Source organism: Aspergillus piperis (assembly GCF_003184755.1).
Source record: "Aspergillus piperis CBS 112811 unplaced genomic scaffold BO85scaffold_33, whole genome shotgun sequence".
Taxonomy (NCBI): Eukaryota; Fungi; Ascomycota; class Eurotiomycetes; order Eurotiales; family Aspergillaceae; genus Aspergillus; species Aspergillus piperis.
Genome location: NW_020291623.1, coordinates 73,992 through 90,340, shown reverse-complemented (window position 1 = coordinate 90,340; position 16,349 = coordinate 73,992). Strand labels below are relative to the sequence as shown.

At 53.1% G+C, this 16,349-nt stretch overlaps 7 protein-coding genes across 7 annotated transcripts; 3 read left to right on the top strand and 4 right to left on the bottom strand.

Moving 5' to 3' along the window:
- Nucleotides 1–714: 714 nt before the first annotated feature.
- Nucleotides 715–3,300, top strand: BO85DRAFT_207570 (WD40 repeat domain-containing protein). Its single transcript, XM_025654585.1, has 2 exons — nucleotides 715–1,358; nucleotides 1,421–3,300. The coding sequence occupies exons 1-2, from the start codon at nucleotides 915–917 to the stop codon at nucleotides 3,128–3,130; spliced, it is 2,154 nt and encodes a 717-aa protein (XP_025510186.1). The 5' UTR covers nucleotides 715–914; the 3' UTR covers nucleotides 3,131–3,300.
- A 147-nt stretch (nucleotides 3,301–3,447) lies between these two features.
- BO85DRAFT_408271 (SRP9/SRP21 family protein) lies at nucleotides 3,448–4,444 on the top strand. Its single transcript, XM_025657392.1, has 2 exons — nucleotides 3,448–3,686; nucleotides 3,749–4,444. The coding sequence occupies exons 1-2, from the start codon at nucleotides 3,615–3,617 to the stop codon at nucleotides 4,181–4,183; spliced, it is 507 nt and encodes a 168-aa protein (XP_025510185.1). The 5' UTR covers nucleotides 3,448–3,614; the 3' UTR covers nucleotides 4,184–4,444.
- On the bottom strand, nucleotides 4,400–6,152 carry BO85DRAFT_454165 (ribonucleotide-diphosphate reductase subunit RNR2). Its single transcript, XM_025661215.1, has 4 exons — nucleotides 5,992–6,152; nucleotides 5,680–5,910; nucleotides 5,243–5,576; nucleotides 4,400–5,189 (listed from the first exon to the last, which is right to left on the bottom strand). Exons 1-4 carry the CDS (start codon nucleotides 6,019–6,021, stop codon nucleotides 4,594–4,596), a joined length of 1,191 nt encoding a protein of 396 aa, XP_025510184.1. The 5' UTR covers nucleotides 6,022–6,152; the 3' UTR covers nucleotides 4,400–4,593.
- Nucleotides 6,153–7,487: 1,335 nt separating this feature from the next.
- BO85DRAFT_454162 (putative mitochondrial oxaloacetate transporter (Oac)) lies at nucleotides 7,488–9,367 on the bottom strand. Its single transcript, XM_025661214.1, has 6 exons — nucleotides 9,073–9,367; nucleotides 8,925–8,999; nucleotides 8,710–8,839; nucleotides 8,184–8,655; nucleotides 7,986–8,131; nucleotides 7,488–7,932 (listed from the first exon to the last, which is right to left on the bottom strand). The coding sequence occupies exons 1-6, from the start codon at nucleotides 9,087–9,089 to the stop codon at nucleotides 7,840–7,842; spliced, it is 933 nt and encodes a 310-aa protein (XP_025510183.1). The 5' UTR covers nucleotides 9,090–9,367; the 3' UTR covers nucleotides 7,488–7,839.
- Nucleotides 9,368–9,779: 412 nt separating this feature from the next.
- BO85DRAFT_384246 (WD-repeat containing protein SWD2) lies at nucleotides 9,780–11,008 on the top strand (the record flags this gene model as incomplete). Its single annotated transcript, XM_025656545.1, has 3 exons — nucleotides 9,780–9,884; nucleotides 9,948–10,173; nucleotides 10,227–11,008. The coding sequence occupies 3 exons, from the start codon at nucleotides 9,780–9,782 to the stop codon at nucleotides 11,006–11,008; spliced, it is 1,113 nt and encodes a 370-aa protein (XP_025510182.1).
- BO85DRAFT_207387 (uncharacterized protein) lies at nucleotides 11,008–12,962 on the bottom strand. The gene has a single exon (XM_025654582.1). The coding sequence runs from the start codon at nucleotides 12,809–12,811 to the stop codon at nucleotides 11,189–11,191; it is 1,623 nt and encodes a 540-aa protein (XP_025510181.1). The 5' UTR covers nucleotides 12,812–12,962; the 3' UTR covers nucleotides 11,008–11,188.
- Nucleotides 12,963–13,671: 709 nt separating this feature from the next.
- On the bottom strand, nucleotides 13,672–16,274 carry BO85DRAFT_524496 (putative integral membrane protein (Ptm1)). Its single transcript, XM_025665418.1, has 7 exons — nucleotides 15,979–16,274; nucleotides 15,722–15,919; nucleotides 15,332–15,657; nucleotides 15,236–15,276; nucleotides 15,112–15,186; nucleotides 14,452–15,062; nucleotides 13,672–14,394 (listed from the first exon to the last, which is right to left on the bottom strand). The coding sequence occupies exons 1-7, from the start codon at nucleotides 16,051–16,053 to the stop codon at nucleotides 14,110–14,112; spliced, it is 1,611 nt and encodes a 536-aa protein (XP_025510180.1). The 5' UTR covers nucleotides 16,054–16,274; the 3' UTR covers nucleotides 13,672–14,109.
- Between the last annotated feature and the right edge of the window lie 75 nt (nucleotides 16,275–16,349).

Here is a 16,349-nt window from a genome sequence, read left to right as displayed (position 1 = left end):
CTCCCAATCCTAGTCTCCTCCGCTCCTCGCAAAGTTTTCCGATCGGTACGTCCCAAACACAACCATAACTACTGCTGCCACTTGAACTTCCTTCCCTCCCCTACCTCCCCGCAAGGCTCGCCCGGTCGCGCTGGCCAGTCATCTTCTTTTCCATACCCTCCGATCGGACCCAATCCATCAATCCACAATTGTGAGCATCGTTGGCTTACACTTCCTCCGCCCGGGGGATTATCCTGTGCAGGCTCCGCCTCCGATGTGACCGCTGCGTCGAACGGATACCAACAGCATGCCAGAAAGGATTCCCGCACCCTTCCGGCCGCCAGCAACGGCTCCGTCAAGAATCTCGCCTCCTCCCCTACCTTTGTCCAGTCCAGCGCCGACTCCAGCGCCATCGATCCCCTATCTCAAGTAAGGCTCCATACTGTGTATTTTGTGCCTCTGGATTCGCCTCGGCCGGTTGATTGACTCTGTGCGTCGCGATAGCATATCATCAAACGAACCAACACCCAAAAAACCATTCCGTTGAAGCTGTTAGGGAGAGCCTCCACCGAGGCGGAGTTGGGCGGAAGCGATCCACGCGCCTCGTTGGACCATGGCTCTGCCCGCGGAGAGACCGCGATGTATACGAAGGCTCCGAAGGAGAAGAAGTAAGTGCCAGTTGGCCTCGCCCGGTGCCGAGTCAGCCAATGTTTCCCTCTCAGCCCCCCGGCTGACGGCGTGACCCCGCACTGTGTCACCCGTCGCTCCGTTGCTTCTTATCCCCATGCAGTTCCTGCCCAGGAACCTACAGCTAATTCGGTGGGCTTCCCTTTCATAGGAAAGGGGTATCCTTCCTGAGTCGAATCATCCCCGGCAAGAAGAAGACCGAGTACCCGGACGACGAGGACGATGTCTCCGAGCCCGAAACTAGCCGCATGGATCCCGACGCTGCCGCTCAGCCCATAGGCTTCGTACCACGATTTCCTCCCCCGCCGAAGTACATCCGCGTGCGCGCACACTACAAGAAGGAGAAGACGTTTAACCGGGTCTTCCTGGCTCAGGAGCTGGACGGCGCCGACGACTCGGCCAGCGTCTCGGACCATGACGCCATCTCCACGGCAGGCCCGCAGAACGAAAAATATACGGGCAAGGCGATCTGGGCGCTAGTGTTCTCCAATGATGGCAAATACATGGCTGCCGCCGGGCAGGACCGCAAGGTGCGCGTCTGGCAAGTCGTGGCGTCGCCAGAGGATCGGACCTCCAGTGAGCCGGGCAGTGACGACGATGCGCCACGACTCAACGCACAAGTGTTCAGAACGCAACCGGTCCAGGTGTACGCGGGCCATACCGGCAGTATCCTGGACCTCAGCTGGAGCAAGGTACCATGAAAACTGACTAATAGGCGGTTGCAATGCGTAGCATCCACTAATGCGGGCAACAGAACAATTTCCTGCTATCCTCCTCCATGGACAAGACCGTCCGGCTGTGGCATGTCAGCCGACCCGAGTGTCTCTGCTGCTTCCAACACAGCGATTTCGTCACCTCCATTCAATTCCACCCACGCGATGACCGGTTCTTCCTAGCGGGATCGCTGGATACGAAACTGCGACTCTGGAGTATTCCCGACAAGAGCGTGGCTTTCGTGGCCACGGTCCCCGACATGATTACCGCGGTGGCATTCACACCGGACGGACGACATTCGATCTCGGGCAGTCTGAACGGACTGTGCAATATCTACGAGACCGACGGCCTCAAGGCGGTTGGACAGATTCACGTGCGCTCGGCGCGTGGTCGCAACGCCAAGGGCAGCAAAATCACCGGAATCGACACCATGTCGTTGCCGCATGGCGACCCGCACGGCGAGGTCAAACTGCTGATCACCAGCAACGACTCCCGCATTCGACTCTACAACTTTCGCGACCGGACGCTGGAGGCCAAATACCGCGGCAATGAGAACACATGCAGCCAGATCCGCGCCTCCTTCAGCAATGACGGCAAACACATCATCTGCGGCAGTGAGGATCGCCGCACTTATGTCTGGCCGGTGGGGCCCGTGGAGAAAGACGCCGACAAACGGGCCGTAGAGATCTTTGACACGCAATCCGCCCTGGTGACGGCCGCCATCATGGCGCCCACCCGGGCCAAACAGGTCTTGGGATTTTCCGAGGATCCCATCTACGATATCTGCAATCCGCCTCCCGTGACGCTCGTCAGTCAGGCGGACAAGGAGAATGGACGATCGAACCGCATGTCGGCGGCTAGTAAGCTGGCGCAAGAGTCTCCGACGTTCATGTCGCGGTCCACGCACCCGGACGGGAACATCCTTATCGTGGCAGACTATGCGGGGAAGATCAAAGTCTTGCGACAAGACTGTGCCTACCTGAAACGGCGCTACGACAGTTGGGACACGCATTCCACGATATCACGACGCATCTTACGACGCACCAACTCGGCGCGCCACAGCATTGCCTCTTCCATCGGCAAGGATTCCATGAAGACGACGCCCTCGGAGCGCATCATTTCGTGGCGCAACTCTGTTATCCGACATGGCAATCGCTCCGGCATGCGCACGCCGCGCACCCGCAGCCCGTCTCCCCACAAGTCAGTGCGCGACACTCTGCCGGGCTACGCCAGCCCGGGACGAGTCTCAACGGGAGCACGACCCGATTCGCGCTCGATCTATACCACCTCCCCTCCGCCCTCCGCGTATAAAAATTCTATGGACAGCCGACGATCCAGCGCAGACACCACCCGGAATGGGCACAACGGTGCTGCAGTTGACAGCAGGCAGCCCGTCGCCGGGACCACCTGGTTCCCCAAGGGCGGCGACAAAGATAACCCGCTCTGGTTGCAAGGGGAGCAGAGCTACGCATTCTACAATAAAATTGCGCATGATGCAATGACGGTGCAGAATCGCAAACGAACCGAGGGTAACGGACTCCTCACTCCGCATCGACTGTCGGTGCCGGGGGAGCGCCAAATGAGCCTGGGCAGCGCGCTGAGCAGCGACTATGCATCGTCGAACGGGGACGGGGACGACGGCGAAGTGTTGAAATGCGATAATTGCCGGGGAACGAATTTCCGAGCGACCAAAGCAAGAAATGGGAAGCAGCGACTAGTGTGTGTGCGATGCGCACGACCTATTAGCTGATGCACAGTGTATATGATGTTGGATCAGGACGGGCCTGGACATTAGGATGATTGATGTATATGAGCATGTAATTAGCTGTGTATGTATGTACAATAGCCTACAGGATAACAGTAGGCATCTATACGAGGGACGACTGATGAATAACGATGAATTGGCCAGAATCATTGATTAGAGTCATAGATGATAGAGTAGTAGTAGTAGTAGTAGTAGTTTGCCGAGCTGTAGCATACTATGGGTGTTCGAGCTGTCAATCGACTTGCGGCACCACACACCGCCCGCTAGCTCAAGCACCACCTAAACTAACCACCAACCTTCAACTTCCACCTCCGAGCGGCGCCGCAAAACACCAGAAATATAATCCAGCTTCACATCACCAACCCAGTTGACCTCTACACCACGATTCCACTCTTACCACTCTCAACTCCGCGCCCCCAACTATCTGAAGTTTACACCCTCTGGACCAGAGGAACCAACCACCACCAAAATGCCCTACCTCCCAACCTCACAATCCTACCTCGAACAATCCTCTCTCCTCCTCCAAGCCTACCCAGACACGGTACATCCTCTCCCCAACTACCTATCACGTCAACAACAACTAACAAAAAGATCCCGGTATAGAGAATCACAACAAAATACACCTTCCCCCGCACATCCACATCCACAAAACCCTCCTCCTCCACAACACAATCCCAACAACCCACATCTACAGAAGAAACCGAACCCAAACCCCGCATCGCCGTCCTTGAACTCAAGACCTATCACCCGGGATCCGGCATTTGTTTGAAATACCGCACGAACAAGGGCGCCGAGGTGGGCCGGTTGATTACCTCGTTGGGGAAGTTGGCCGCGGGGGCTGATGTTGAGGGGTTGGGGTTGGGTAATAATCCTACTGTTGCTGGTGCTGCTGGTGCTGCTGGGGATGTGGAGATGGGGGATGCTCCTACTGCTGCTGCTACTGCTGAGGGACAGACGGTAGCTGGGGAGGGGGGGAATACCGGTGCAGCTGGGAAGGGAGGGAAAGGGAAGAAGAAGGGGGGGAAGGGGAAGAGGTGATCTATTTATTCCTCAATTTCATTGTTTCTATGGATGATATCTTGTTTCTTTAAAAATGTGCATATTCATATAAAGCTTTGGCATTGTGGTGAGGATACATGGTGTTCATGCAGCTGCGAGAATGTAGCTATCCATCTTCATCCCGTCGGTGCATTGATTACTGCACTCATGGTTGGGGGATTACACTACACCTATGCTACGTGCAGGTTCAAGCCATCAAGTAATATCCAATGTACATTTCTCTAAATACAAGAGTCAAACATTAACAATTATAGGAAAAAAGGAATCAATCCCATCCAATCAACGCCAATCCCATGCGTATAGTCAAATATCCTCGTAAACACCCAGAATCAAACATATCGTGGCTGGTGCCAACAACCGGGTATAGTGGCATCATTTTGTTGCGGTGTTTAGAAGTCCTCATCGAAGCTGAGACCGTTACCGTTGGTCTTGGGCTCCTCTTCCTTCTTCGTGCTGGCCATGACACCAGCCTTCTGGTAGTCACCCACCCGCTTCTCGAAGAAGTTGGTCTTACCCGCCAGCGAGATCGACTCCATGAAGTCGAAGGGGTTGGTGGCGTTGTAGTACTTCTTGTTGCCGAGGGCCACCAACAGGCGGTCGGCAACGAACTCGATGTACTGGCACATCAGCTTGGAGTTCATGCCCAGCAGAGCACAGGGCAGAGCGTCAGTCAGGAACTCCTGCTCAATGCCGACGGCCTCGACGATGATGTCCTCAACAACCTGCTTGCTGGGGCGGTTGTTCAGGTGGGAGAACAGCAGGCAGGCGAAGTCGGTGTGCAGACCCTCGTCACGAGAGATGAGCTCGTTGGAGAAGGTCAGACCAGGCATGAGACCACGCTTCTTGAGCCAGAAGATGGAAGCGAAGGAACCGGAGAAGAAAATACCCTCCACGGCAGCGAAAGCAACGAGACGCTGAGCGAAGGTAGATTCCCTGTCCTGGATCCACTTGATGGCCCAATCGGCCTTCTTGGCAATGCAGGGGACTGCAGGGGTTAGCATCCATTGACCAATCACAATCCCGGTTTGAGGTACATACTGGTATCAATAGCGTCGAAGAGGTAGGTGCGCTGCTTGGGCTCCTTGATGTAGGTATCGATGAGGAGAGAGTAGGTCTCGGAGTGGATGTTCTCCATCATGATCTGGAAACCGTAGAAGCAACGAGCCTCAGGGACCTGGACCTCGCCGCTGAAGCGCTCGACGAGGTTCTCGTTGACAATGCCATCGGAGGCAGCGAAGAACGCGAGAACGTGGGAGATGAAGTAGCGCTCGTCGTCGTTCAGGCGGTTGTGCCAGTCGTGCAAATCCTTGGAAAGATCAATTTCCTCGGCGGTCCAGAAAGAGGCCTCGGCCTTCTTGTACATCTGCCAGATCTGTCGGGTGCGAGAATGCGGCGTTAGCGCACATGCCAATTGTCGCGGGCGGGAAGCGAAAAATTCCACTTTACGCGTAACGCGTAATGCGCGTGTCACTCACCTCGTGGTACTTGATGGGGAAAAGAACGAAACGGTGAGGGTTCTCTTGGAGCAGAGGCTCGTTGGCCTCCGTCTCCTTGATACCGGGCGCGACCTTGGGGGCTTCAACGGGCTTCTCGGCGGGCTTGTCGGCGGTCACGTCGACGGCAGCAGGCGCGTTCTCCTTGCCTCCGAAGTTGAGCTTCTTAACAGGCGAATCGCTCATCTTGAGGTTCTCGAGGGAGGAAGCAGCCTATGGAAGCAACGCGTGTTAGCTTTATCTGCCTCTAATTACGCGTCGATGGTGGGAGGCGAGAGACGTGACATCACATACTTGCTTGGAGGGAGTGAGTTGTACAGACATGGTGTTGATTGTGTGTAGGTGAAGGAGATAGAAGTCAAAGAGGAATTGATCACACAGACACAGGAAAAACACTCCAATAGACTGAGCTGGTGGTGGGATGTGAAGAAAAAGAGCTGCAGCGAGGGAGGGCGAGGCGACAAGAAATACTCGCCGGCAGACGAGGACGTGATCCTTAGCGCGACGGGCGAGTCACGTCGCACGTGACTTGGCGCGACTTTGGACCCGGTGGCTGGCAGGAACAATTATTGATCCGGGCGGGTTGTTGATGTTCGGCGCGTCCATCACGTCTTGAACTCTGTCAGACTCCATCCTCACACCACCGGCTGGATTCTCATCCGGTCTTTCGATCTCCACCGATCCATTATTCCTGTATCATTAGCTGCAAGACCTGCAGCAAGTTTCCTAAATTGTCCTCTCTCCACATTCCTGAAGAGGCGGGTGCCTGGAGACAAGTCCGGAGCACGTCGATGCCTATGATTGCCTAGAGGCTCTAGTGTGAAAAAAGTAGTCGCGTGTCGTAACCAGCTGCTATCTTATCAGATCGAACTCCCATCTTTGAGCCCCTCGATCGATTTTGTCAATCCATTCAATCTCTCCCTCTATCCCTTTTCAGTAATATGTAGTTATCATATAGGATTTCACATCTCTCATTATACATTTACACCAATCATTGGATGATGATACTTGTCTCATGTCTCCATCTCCCAACCCACCTATACCGTACCTTACTGTCTTACCAATCCCTGCAGTCTGCTTAGGTACTCTTTACGACATCATCAATCAGCCGAGCTCATCCGCCATCTCCACTCGGTTTAATCCGAGCTGAACAGAAATTTTGGATCGCCGAGCCCCGAGTTGGGTTACTCCGACGGCCAAGAAGCAAGAGCGTCTGTGCTGAACGCGTCGCGTCTTGCATCCCCCCATCCACATTGGGCAGCTGCCTGCACCCACCCACGGATTTACGGATGTTTTGACCCTAATGGAAGAAGGATCCTTGCTTCTCTTTCCCACTTTGATTCTAGATCCAGCTGGCTTCAGCTGGCCCCAGTGGGGGCTTTCAGCCTGTCTTTGCTGTCGGTGATGACGTTACAGCTGCGACGCGTCGGGAGAGTACTGCAACATGATCATCCGTGGTTATACAGTGGACAAAGATTTCGTTTTTTTCTTTGAGGGCAAGATAGAAAAGTAACATCGTCGCAAGGTTCTTCTTTGACATCGTTGACGAACTCTTTCGTTGTTTACATTCTCGGCTTTGGATCGTGAATGGACAGTTCCATCGGCACCAAACACGACGCGTCTGATCCCGAGCTTATACATCCGACGGAAGAAAGCAATGCAATCATCATTCCTAGCTTGATTCAACACGGAACCACTGACTAGTGCGCGTAGTTGCTTGCCCCAGTTCCTTTCATGAGCTCCATTGTATCCACATCCTGTTTTGGTCGACCCTCATTAACTGCTCATTTCCCCATATTGTGTCCGGTGAGGTTCTCGCGCGTCCGCATTTCTCTTCATCATGCGACAGAACTTTCCTAAAGCTTCTTGAAGATTGCATCACATATGGTACTCCAACACCAGGCGAGTACTGCGCATGGCCAACTCCAAATCTATTCAAGCTATTTATCCAAATGTATCTCCAAATCTAAGAGCACAGCATGACGACCCAAGACAGAACGCCCTATGTACATACACATCACGCAATGCTGCCCATGCTGCCGCTGCTCAACAATGCAGAACCAAAACCATGTCCCGAAACGTCTCTATATGTGTCGCAAAGTTTCAGGGGGGTATGCCAATGTCGCTATTATACTACGGTGACTACAAGTTTTCCTTCAACGAGTCAGACAGGAACCGATCCTCCAGTCTGCGCATGACTTTGTTGGTCTGCTCCGCCAAACTGAGGGTCAAGATCTACAGCCAGGTTAGTGCATCGCCTAAGAGACTGGGTGTCGAACATCACATACCGTGTGAGGCAGAATACGTGCAAGATGGGCAAAGTACCCCTTGTAAATCGCCAACACACCCTCCGTCTTAATCGTCTTAAACAAGCAATCGAACACCCCCTTGTAGAGGTTGCCCGTTTGGTTGTACATTCTGGACATGATGGTGTCTGAAAAACAAGTTAGCTGAGCTCAGACGCGTCGTAAGCGTATAGAACATACCAGGCGGGTGCATAACACAGCAGACGACAAAGCCAGATGCCGTGCTACTGGCCAGGTGCAGACCTGGACCATCTTCCATGCCCAGGTGCTTCATCAGGCGGCGCTTGGCGAAGAAATAGGTAGGCAGCTGAACGGAACTACCAAAGCCAGTTCGTACCATCGCCGCGCCAACTCCACGGTATAAGCCAGAAACTCCCTCCGTCGAGTGGATCTTCCGCAGACCATCAAACGAGTTCTTGTAGTTGTGCTGGGTGCCGACGGGAAGGAACGGGGAGAACGATTGCAGGCGAGTCTTGACCAGGAAAAAGGGCGAACCCGCAGCAGCTCCGATGATACCAGACGCAGCACCGGCGATGACATTAACACCCAGAGACTGAACTTGAGCATCCTGGTATATCGTGGTTGCCAGACCCTTGCGCAGCGGTTCGTAGAAACCCAGACGGCAACCATTGAGCAGGACTTGGTAGATATACTGCAGCGGCTGTTAGCTATACAAATACCGTGAGTTGCTGACATATGAACGTACAGCCGAGCCTATTCCCCGGAAAAGACCGCGGGGACCCTCATTTTGTAGAATAACCTTCACACCGTGCAAGACACCCCGGTATTTCTTGGCAGCGTCCTGCTTGGCCTGCAGTTCACCCTGCAGTTGCAGACTTTCGTATAATACCAATTAGCATCCGGCGACACAGCTGACGAGGAGTAATCCGCGACACTCCGGATAGGGGAGGAAGACTGTACCGAATCTTGACCGTCTCAAAGCTGTGAGTGACCGTCACTGCTCCGCATGCTGCAACACCTCCTGCGATGAATGCTCTGTAGAGAACGATAGAATGCGTTAACGCGACCGTAATCTGATGATTTTGGAGGCACCACCACCACCACGTACCCTGTTGTTGTGGACATTGTATCTGTTCAGATTCGTCTCCGCTAACGGAGGGGAGTGGACCGAGTCTGCGCGCGGAAGGGCAAAAGCGAGGCCGACAAGGGCGCCGGTAGAATCGAGACGACCTGGCTGTTGCGTGAAGCGATGCTGAGTGCCCCAGGAGGGGAAGATGACAGACTCAGTGACGGTGCAGTGGAAGAGTAGGGTGAGCGATGGACTTGTCAGAAAGTCAAAACGGTGTCAGAGCTGAGGTGTTCATGCCGTGAGATTCGCTCCGCCATTCAAGCCTCCCTCCGACAGTTCCAACGCCGCTCGGATTGGTTTCCGCAGCCGATAATTGGTTAGTAATTGGCCACGGGATCCGCACTTTGCAGTCCAGAGCCTCCGACCTCGGCCAATCGGCATCTCCACTGCCGATGATAAGCGTCGGGCCGGAACAATATTACCCCGCAGAAGTCGGTCAAACGCGTCAAAATCCATCGTCAGGCGCGTCTGCTTCCCCCAAGTGACGACCTTGACTACTTCTCTACTCGGGTCAGTTTGGGTGGAATCCTTGCAGGTCGAGGAATCTCGGAGAAATAGCCGGGTAGAAGCAAAAGGATCTGTCTGGATTGTAAGCTAGCTTAAAGATCGTGGACATCCTGACAACTTGCATCCTATTCCCCGCAATCGCACTTTATCCATTATCTATCTAGTCAAGTCAAAGAATTATGGCGGAAGGTCAACCACAGCCAACGGCGCAACCACAGCCTCAGCAGCCAATCCTGCAATGCCAGAAGGTCTCGGATATCATTCGTAGCTTCCGTCCTACCAAGGTTAGTCCAATGGCTCTTGTGGACCGGGGGCGCTCATCTAATTATCGGTTTCGTCCATCATAGGCATTTCGAGGCCCCAAGCAGGATACTTCCAATTATGTGACGTCGCTAGACTTTGATGACCAGGGTGATTACTTGGTGGCATCCGGCGATGATGAAACTATCCAGGTCTTCGATATCAAGGAGGGCAAATCTACAAAGTCGGTCCCCAGCAAAAAGTACGGCGCCCATCTAGCCAGATTCACCCACCACAGTCGCCAGGTCCTTCATGCGAGCACCAAGGTTGATGGTATGTCTGCTGCCACGCACCTCCATCCTTGTCCCTCATTCTGACCGACCTAGATTCCTTGCGCTTGTTGGACCTTCACAATGAAGGCTACATTCGCTACTTCCAGGGCCACACCGACAAAGTCACCTGCTTAGCTCTGTCTCCGGGCAGCGACTCCTTCATCTCATGCTCCAAGGACGACACAGTTGCTCTCTGGGATCTCGGCTCTCGCAATGCGCAAGGAAAGCTGAAACTCGCAACTCCATACCTTGTGGCCTTCGACCCGTCCGCCTCTGTCATCGCCATTGCCTCCCAATCAACCGCATCAGTCCTTCTCTACGACCTCCGTAACTACGACAAAGCTCCCTTCTCCAGCTTCGATCTTGCGCCGTACGAAGAACGGTATACGCCTTCTACCCGAGGTAGAGGGTGGACTCGCTTGGAATTCTCCAACGATGGCAAGCACTTGCTTGTCGGAACCGACTACCATGGACATTTCATTCTCGATGCTTTCGAGGGCACCGTCAAGGCCTTCTTGGTGGGCAAAGCCGGATCACCCGGGAGAGCTGCACCGGTATCGACAACCGGGAAGCCTCTCGGTCAGGGAGATGCGTGCTTCTCACCCGACGGGCGATACGTGGTTGGTGGTTCGGGAGATCATTCCGACATGCTAGTGTGGGATCTACAACAATCTCCTCCAGAGCCAAACGGTCTATTGCAGCCAATGACTAGACTATCACATCGCGGACGGACTGCCATCGTTGAATACAATCCGAGGTACAACATGATTGCGTCTGCCGACAAAGAGACTGTTTTCTGGCTTCCAGAGGACCCTTCCAGATCTTCTGAAAAGTAGCGAGCCACCATGCCCCCATCACCTGCTGAGACGACCCCGACAACAGCGATGAGATCTGCTGGTCTAAACACCACTAATTGCAAGAATTGAAAAGAAATGCTGTCTGATGTAGACGACTCTGAATGCTCGATCATTTTAGTCGTCGTCCGATCTAACGTTAGAGTCTTCGAACTAGTTGGTCTAGTTCTTTCGATTCTTTTCTTTGCCTATCAAGCTCCTGGCAGTATCACACACCCAGATAAGAGGTCCCTCCAAGCCGTCATCCCCATCTCTGTGCTTCTCGATAATGGACTCAATCTCCTTGACCACGGTCCGATTGCTGGAGATCGTCGCCAGTCCCGCAGCCCATCCGTACAGAAACACACTATAGTTGATATCGGAGAGGTTCTCGGCCACCTTCTGATAGACGGGCGGCAGTTTTGCAGTGTCTCTCGCAGATGCAATCACCGACTTCGCTTCGACCGTCTTGACGGGAATCTTCCAGTGTGCCGGTATCTCATAATCGGACAGCTCCTGGTATTTCTTGATGAGATCCTCTCGGCTATATGTATCGTAAGGGGGCTCGCCGAGCAGAATCTCCATGCGCAACTTTTCAGTCTCGGTGCCTATGATATTGACGATCTCTTTCATCCGTGTTGCAGCCTCCTCGACACACACTAGTTCACAAGCATCCATTGCAGGCCACAGCTCCGTGGGCAACAGAGGTCGCTCATGCTCCACGGCGATCTGTCGACTGATGGCCTTATGATGCTGCGGAGACTGGGTGATATGTTTGTAATGCGAGAGATCCGAGACCGCAGCAAGCATTAATGTGCAGTCAACATTGATAGTGGAAGTGAAGTGTTTGAACGGCTTCGGAAGGAGGTGGGACAAGCCCTCCTGTGTACCAGTCACAGCATATGCCTTGTCACCACAATCCACTTTAATCCCATAGCCTCTAATAATCTTCAAAAGATCATCAATCTCCGCACAGCTTCCCTCGCGAATCCTCGGCGCCACAAACCGCAGCCGAGGATGTCTATACCTGACTCTCGTAGCATTGGCCGCAGTCCTCAAATCTTTAGCCAGCTTCACCAGCTCAATCTCATCCTCATCCTCATCGTCCTCCACATCACCATTATCCCCATCATGATTCCGTAGAACCGTCCGAGCCTCCCCATCCTCACTCTCAGAATCAGCCTCCCACCCCTTCTCCGCCATCTCAAACAACAACCTCGACTCCGCAACCGTAGACACCTTCACCCACTCCTCCCCATCATCAGCAATAATATCCACAAACACACTCTTCTTCTTATCCCTCCCAGACTTTTTCTCCGAAACCCCATTATCACCATCATGCCCCCAATAAAACCTCTTCCCAAACGCAACCAACCCACGACACGTATTCTTCGCAATGGCCCAAACGGCCTCATAAAACGGCAAATTCGAGGACTTCAACGTATGAACCAGTCTTCTCGCCGCCAAGTCATCGCCATCAGTCGCTCCAGCATCGGTATTATTATTATAATTCTCCCCATCGCCATCGCCCTTCGTCGGCTCAGGCAGGTTCTGCACCTGCGCGCCTAATTTCTCCAACGTGCGCAACTCCGACAGCACATTCGATTTCAGCGATCGCACCTCCACGATCTGGGGGTTCCGTTGGGTTTCCACCAAAAGGGCCTGGAACTCGCTAATCTCGGCGAGGAGGGATCGACATCGCGCGAGGAGGGACGCCGAGAGCTCTCGACTGACTTGGAAGGCAGAGATCTCGATCTCGCTAGAAGAGGCGACGACGTCGTCGACTTGATTTCTGGAATGCGCCATGGTGGGTGGTCGCTCACGTTGTCTTTGCTTGAGCTAGCTGGGGGGTTTGAATTGCGGGTGGGTTGGGTTCGTTAAGGGTGGAAAGAAGAATGGTGGAGATGGTGGTATTGTTGATGTTGATGTGTTAGGGAAGATGGAATCATGGAAACCGACGGAATTTTTCGTGAGTCATGGCACTGCTGCACTGGGTAAGCAGGCCTTGTTGGAGACGATGCTCGGCGCCGGGCTGGTCACTCATGGTGGCCCTCGCGTGCGGATGGAGAAGTTGTTTCTATGGGGGTTGTGCGGGAAGTCACCACTAGTTAGTTAACGTTAACGGTAGTATGACTTAAGCTCAGCCAGGTCGAACTGGACCCTGAATCGGATTGACCCGGCCCGAACCAGAAACATGTAGGCGTCAGGGCCATGGGAATAGATGCTGAAGACGCTGGGTAGATGGATTGGAATCCACACACGCCCCGATCTGAGTCGTCACCTCACATCAGAAGAATGCGCATGATGGAAGCAAGAACATGGACGAAGAACGAAGAGAAGATGGCAGGCAGCTAGCTGGTTGCCACTGGTTTACACTTTCATTTTGTGGCATGGCTTCGCTGTATTTTGCCTTGCTTTGCTCTCATTCAGCTATGGCGACGACCTTCTGACCTCGTAGTACGCGTTGTTTATGGCTTCATGTAGTTACTGAGGGTTGAGGAATTTGAGGCGTTCAGGGCCATTTTAATTGCTTCAAACGGTGAAGCACCGGCATAGCTAGCTGTTTCCGTAGTGGGCTCGATCAGTCACAAGATTATGCATAGGATCGAAATGAAATGAGCGTATGATTTAGAGCGTTCCAACATAGCTGGAAGTTGTTCCTCACTGTAGGATCAGTGCAAGTGATGATGGACAGGCATGGGATACTAAGGCTTGTGTGAATGCTGAGATAGAGTTACTGACGTCATGCATCATGATTAGTGAAATGAAAACATTGCTTCATAAATGGAGTTACATATGATAGAGAATCTATACAAAATAAGGGAAAAGATATCGCTCCTCCATTACATTCGAAGCAGAAGAAACACGAAACACTAAACAACGGGGAATACACCATAGGCCGAACGCCATCATATGCCTGCAAAGCCAACTAACACATGAAGAATACCAACACTTCCAATTTTCCCCGAAATATGGCAACGTAGCCGTATGTCGCCGACAGTCAAGACAGTAGACAAATAGCGATTGCGAGAATGACTTTTTGGCCCTGCAATTTTAGGATGTCAATGCCCACGACGGGGCACGTGTGGCTTCGCAAGCCGCATTTAGTCCTTGTGCTTGCCGGTAAGCCGCTCTCGTTCGCCGGAGTTGCGCGGCGATTCATCTTCGTCGTCAGACCATTTGTCTCCGTCCTCGCCGACAGCGAAGATAGTCTCACCGTCCAGAGACTCCCGTTGACGCGGGGCTGCAGGGACAGGCTTGGGAGGCACAGGTGACAGGTCACGACGATGCTCCGAACCGGAAGGTTCTTCGGGTCCACCAAAAGCGTCCTCTTCATCCAATGCACTACCGAAGGAACGAATCTCGAACCCGTCGTCATCTTGCGCAATCTAGCATGTTGTTAGTTTATCTTTCAGGCTCGCACAACTGCTCCAAACAAGGCTTACCTCGTCACTCATAGCGAACCGTCTGTTGTTAGCAGTGGGACGCCAGAGATAGGCGACGAATCCGATATCGAAGAAGTACACCAGGTTCAACCAGCCATCCAGCACAAACCATCTAGACTTCCAGTGCTCCGGTACGAAGCTGGCCTCGCTGCGTCCTGCAAAGGCGACAGAGTTGATAAAGAAGAAACCGAAGATAACGACGATACTACCGAGAATGCACCACCAAAGCTTCTTGTACATCATGGCTTTCGTCTTCTGCTTTCTGTCGATAAGGTCCTTCATAGTCGCATTCAAGGAGTTCAACGTCCACACGTAGAATGCCGTGAGTGTGCCAGCAAGAGGAAGCACGATGAGCAAGACGAGCGGGCCGGCGCTGTCCGGGGTAATCGACAGACTGGCGACAGCATATATCACAGCGAAGATGAAGTGCGTGATGGCAAGGATACGAACATAGATCATCGTCCGACCAAGCGACGGTTTGACAACACCATAGCCCATGCACACTATCAGCAGGAGGAAGAACGAGAAAGCGTTGCGTCCCGCATTCAGTACAGCGACTATAACCATCAGTGCCTTTGCGCCGGTGTTCAAGCCGTTGCGGTTTTGATAGTCTGAATGAGCGTTAGCAAAGGTCATCGGCGGTATAAGCGTTAGACATACCGTAGAAGCCCCAAGTCATCAACTGCTCGACAATGAGGAAAACAAGGATCGCGGTGATGTAATTTTGAACAGGCACTATAGACGATTAGCGGATAGTCACTAGACACCCAAAGCCTGTACTTACAAATATCGTGACGGTTTTGCACGTAAAGGAATGCCCAGAACCTATTGAGCATAAGCCCCACCCTGACTGAACACTGCAACATTAGAAAATACTTACAGACCAACAACTGCGTAGACGATAGTCAAGCCACCATAAAACGGGAGCTTTGCGATCTGCGCAGCTGGAAGTTCACCGTACGAGTTTCTGAACTCGATCACGGCCTTGTAGTCCACGCCGGAGTACCCGTACGTGCTGACGCAATAGAATCCAGTCTTTTTGATAGGATAATTGATGGCGGCGGGATCATTTAGGTGGACTGCTTTGGTGACGACAGGAAATTTGGAGGCCTCGGTGACATTCGAAGCAAGAATGAAAGAACCGACTTGGTCTTCCGAGCAGAGGTTCGCCTGCACACTGGCCTCATCACAGATCGTTTCCCTTTCCTAAATCCGCATGTATGAGTTGGACTATCCAAATATAATCATGGTCAGGGAAGGGTGGTCGTACTCCAGAGTCACCCGGAACAGGCCGGCCGATAAGATTCTCATCGGACCATTCGAATATGACGAGACTGACGAGAGGATCGCTATCACCAGACTGGGGTTCTTGGACGAATTTGGTCAAGATGAAGGGATCGACACTGCCACCCCAAGCTTTGCGACTATACATTCCCGAACAACGCTGTCGATGGGCTTCATCTTGTGTCTGCGCGGGAAACGGATGTCAGCATCGAGCCTTGGATTATGGTGAAAGACAATGCGCACTAGTTCAACTTCATTTGCCAGCACACTTCCTGCCAGTAAGGCAGTTAAGCCAAGGGTCCGAAGCCAGCCTCTCATTGTGACAATGAAAAAGGAGCTATGCGGTAGGGTGCCTGGCAGTAGGACGGAGCTCCGGAGTCGCCGAGAGCAGGGTTTAGTTGCAGCCCTGGATCATAAGAAGCTCCAGGTACAATTTGAGGGCAAATTCAACGGAGGAAGTGGCCTTCTCAGGGGAAGTCGGCAGAACTCGGATGCGTTGGGAGACCGAATGATGTTTGCGACGATCTCACGAAGCGTGGCTTGAACTGCTGAAACCGGGGAAGCCGCGTGTTGTTGACGGGGGTCCCGCCCATGGGTATTATCTAAGCCCGTGC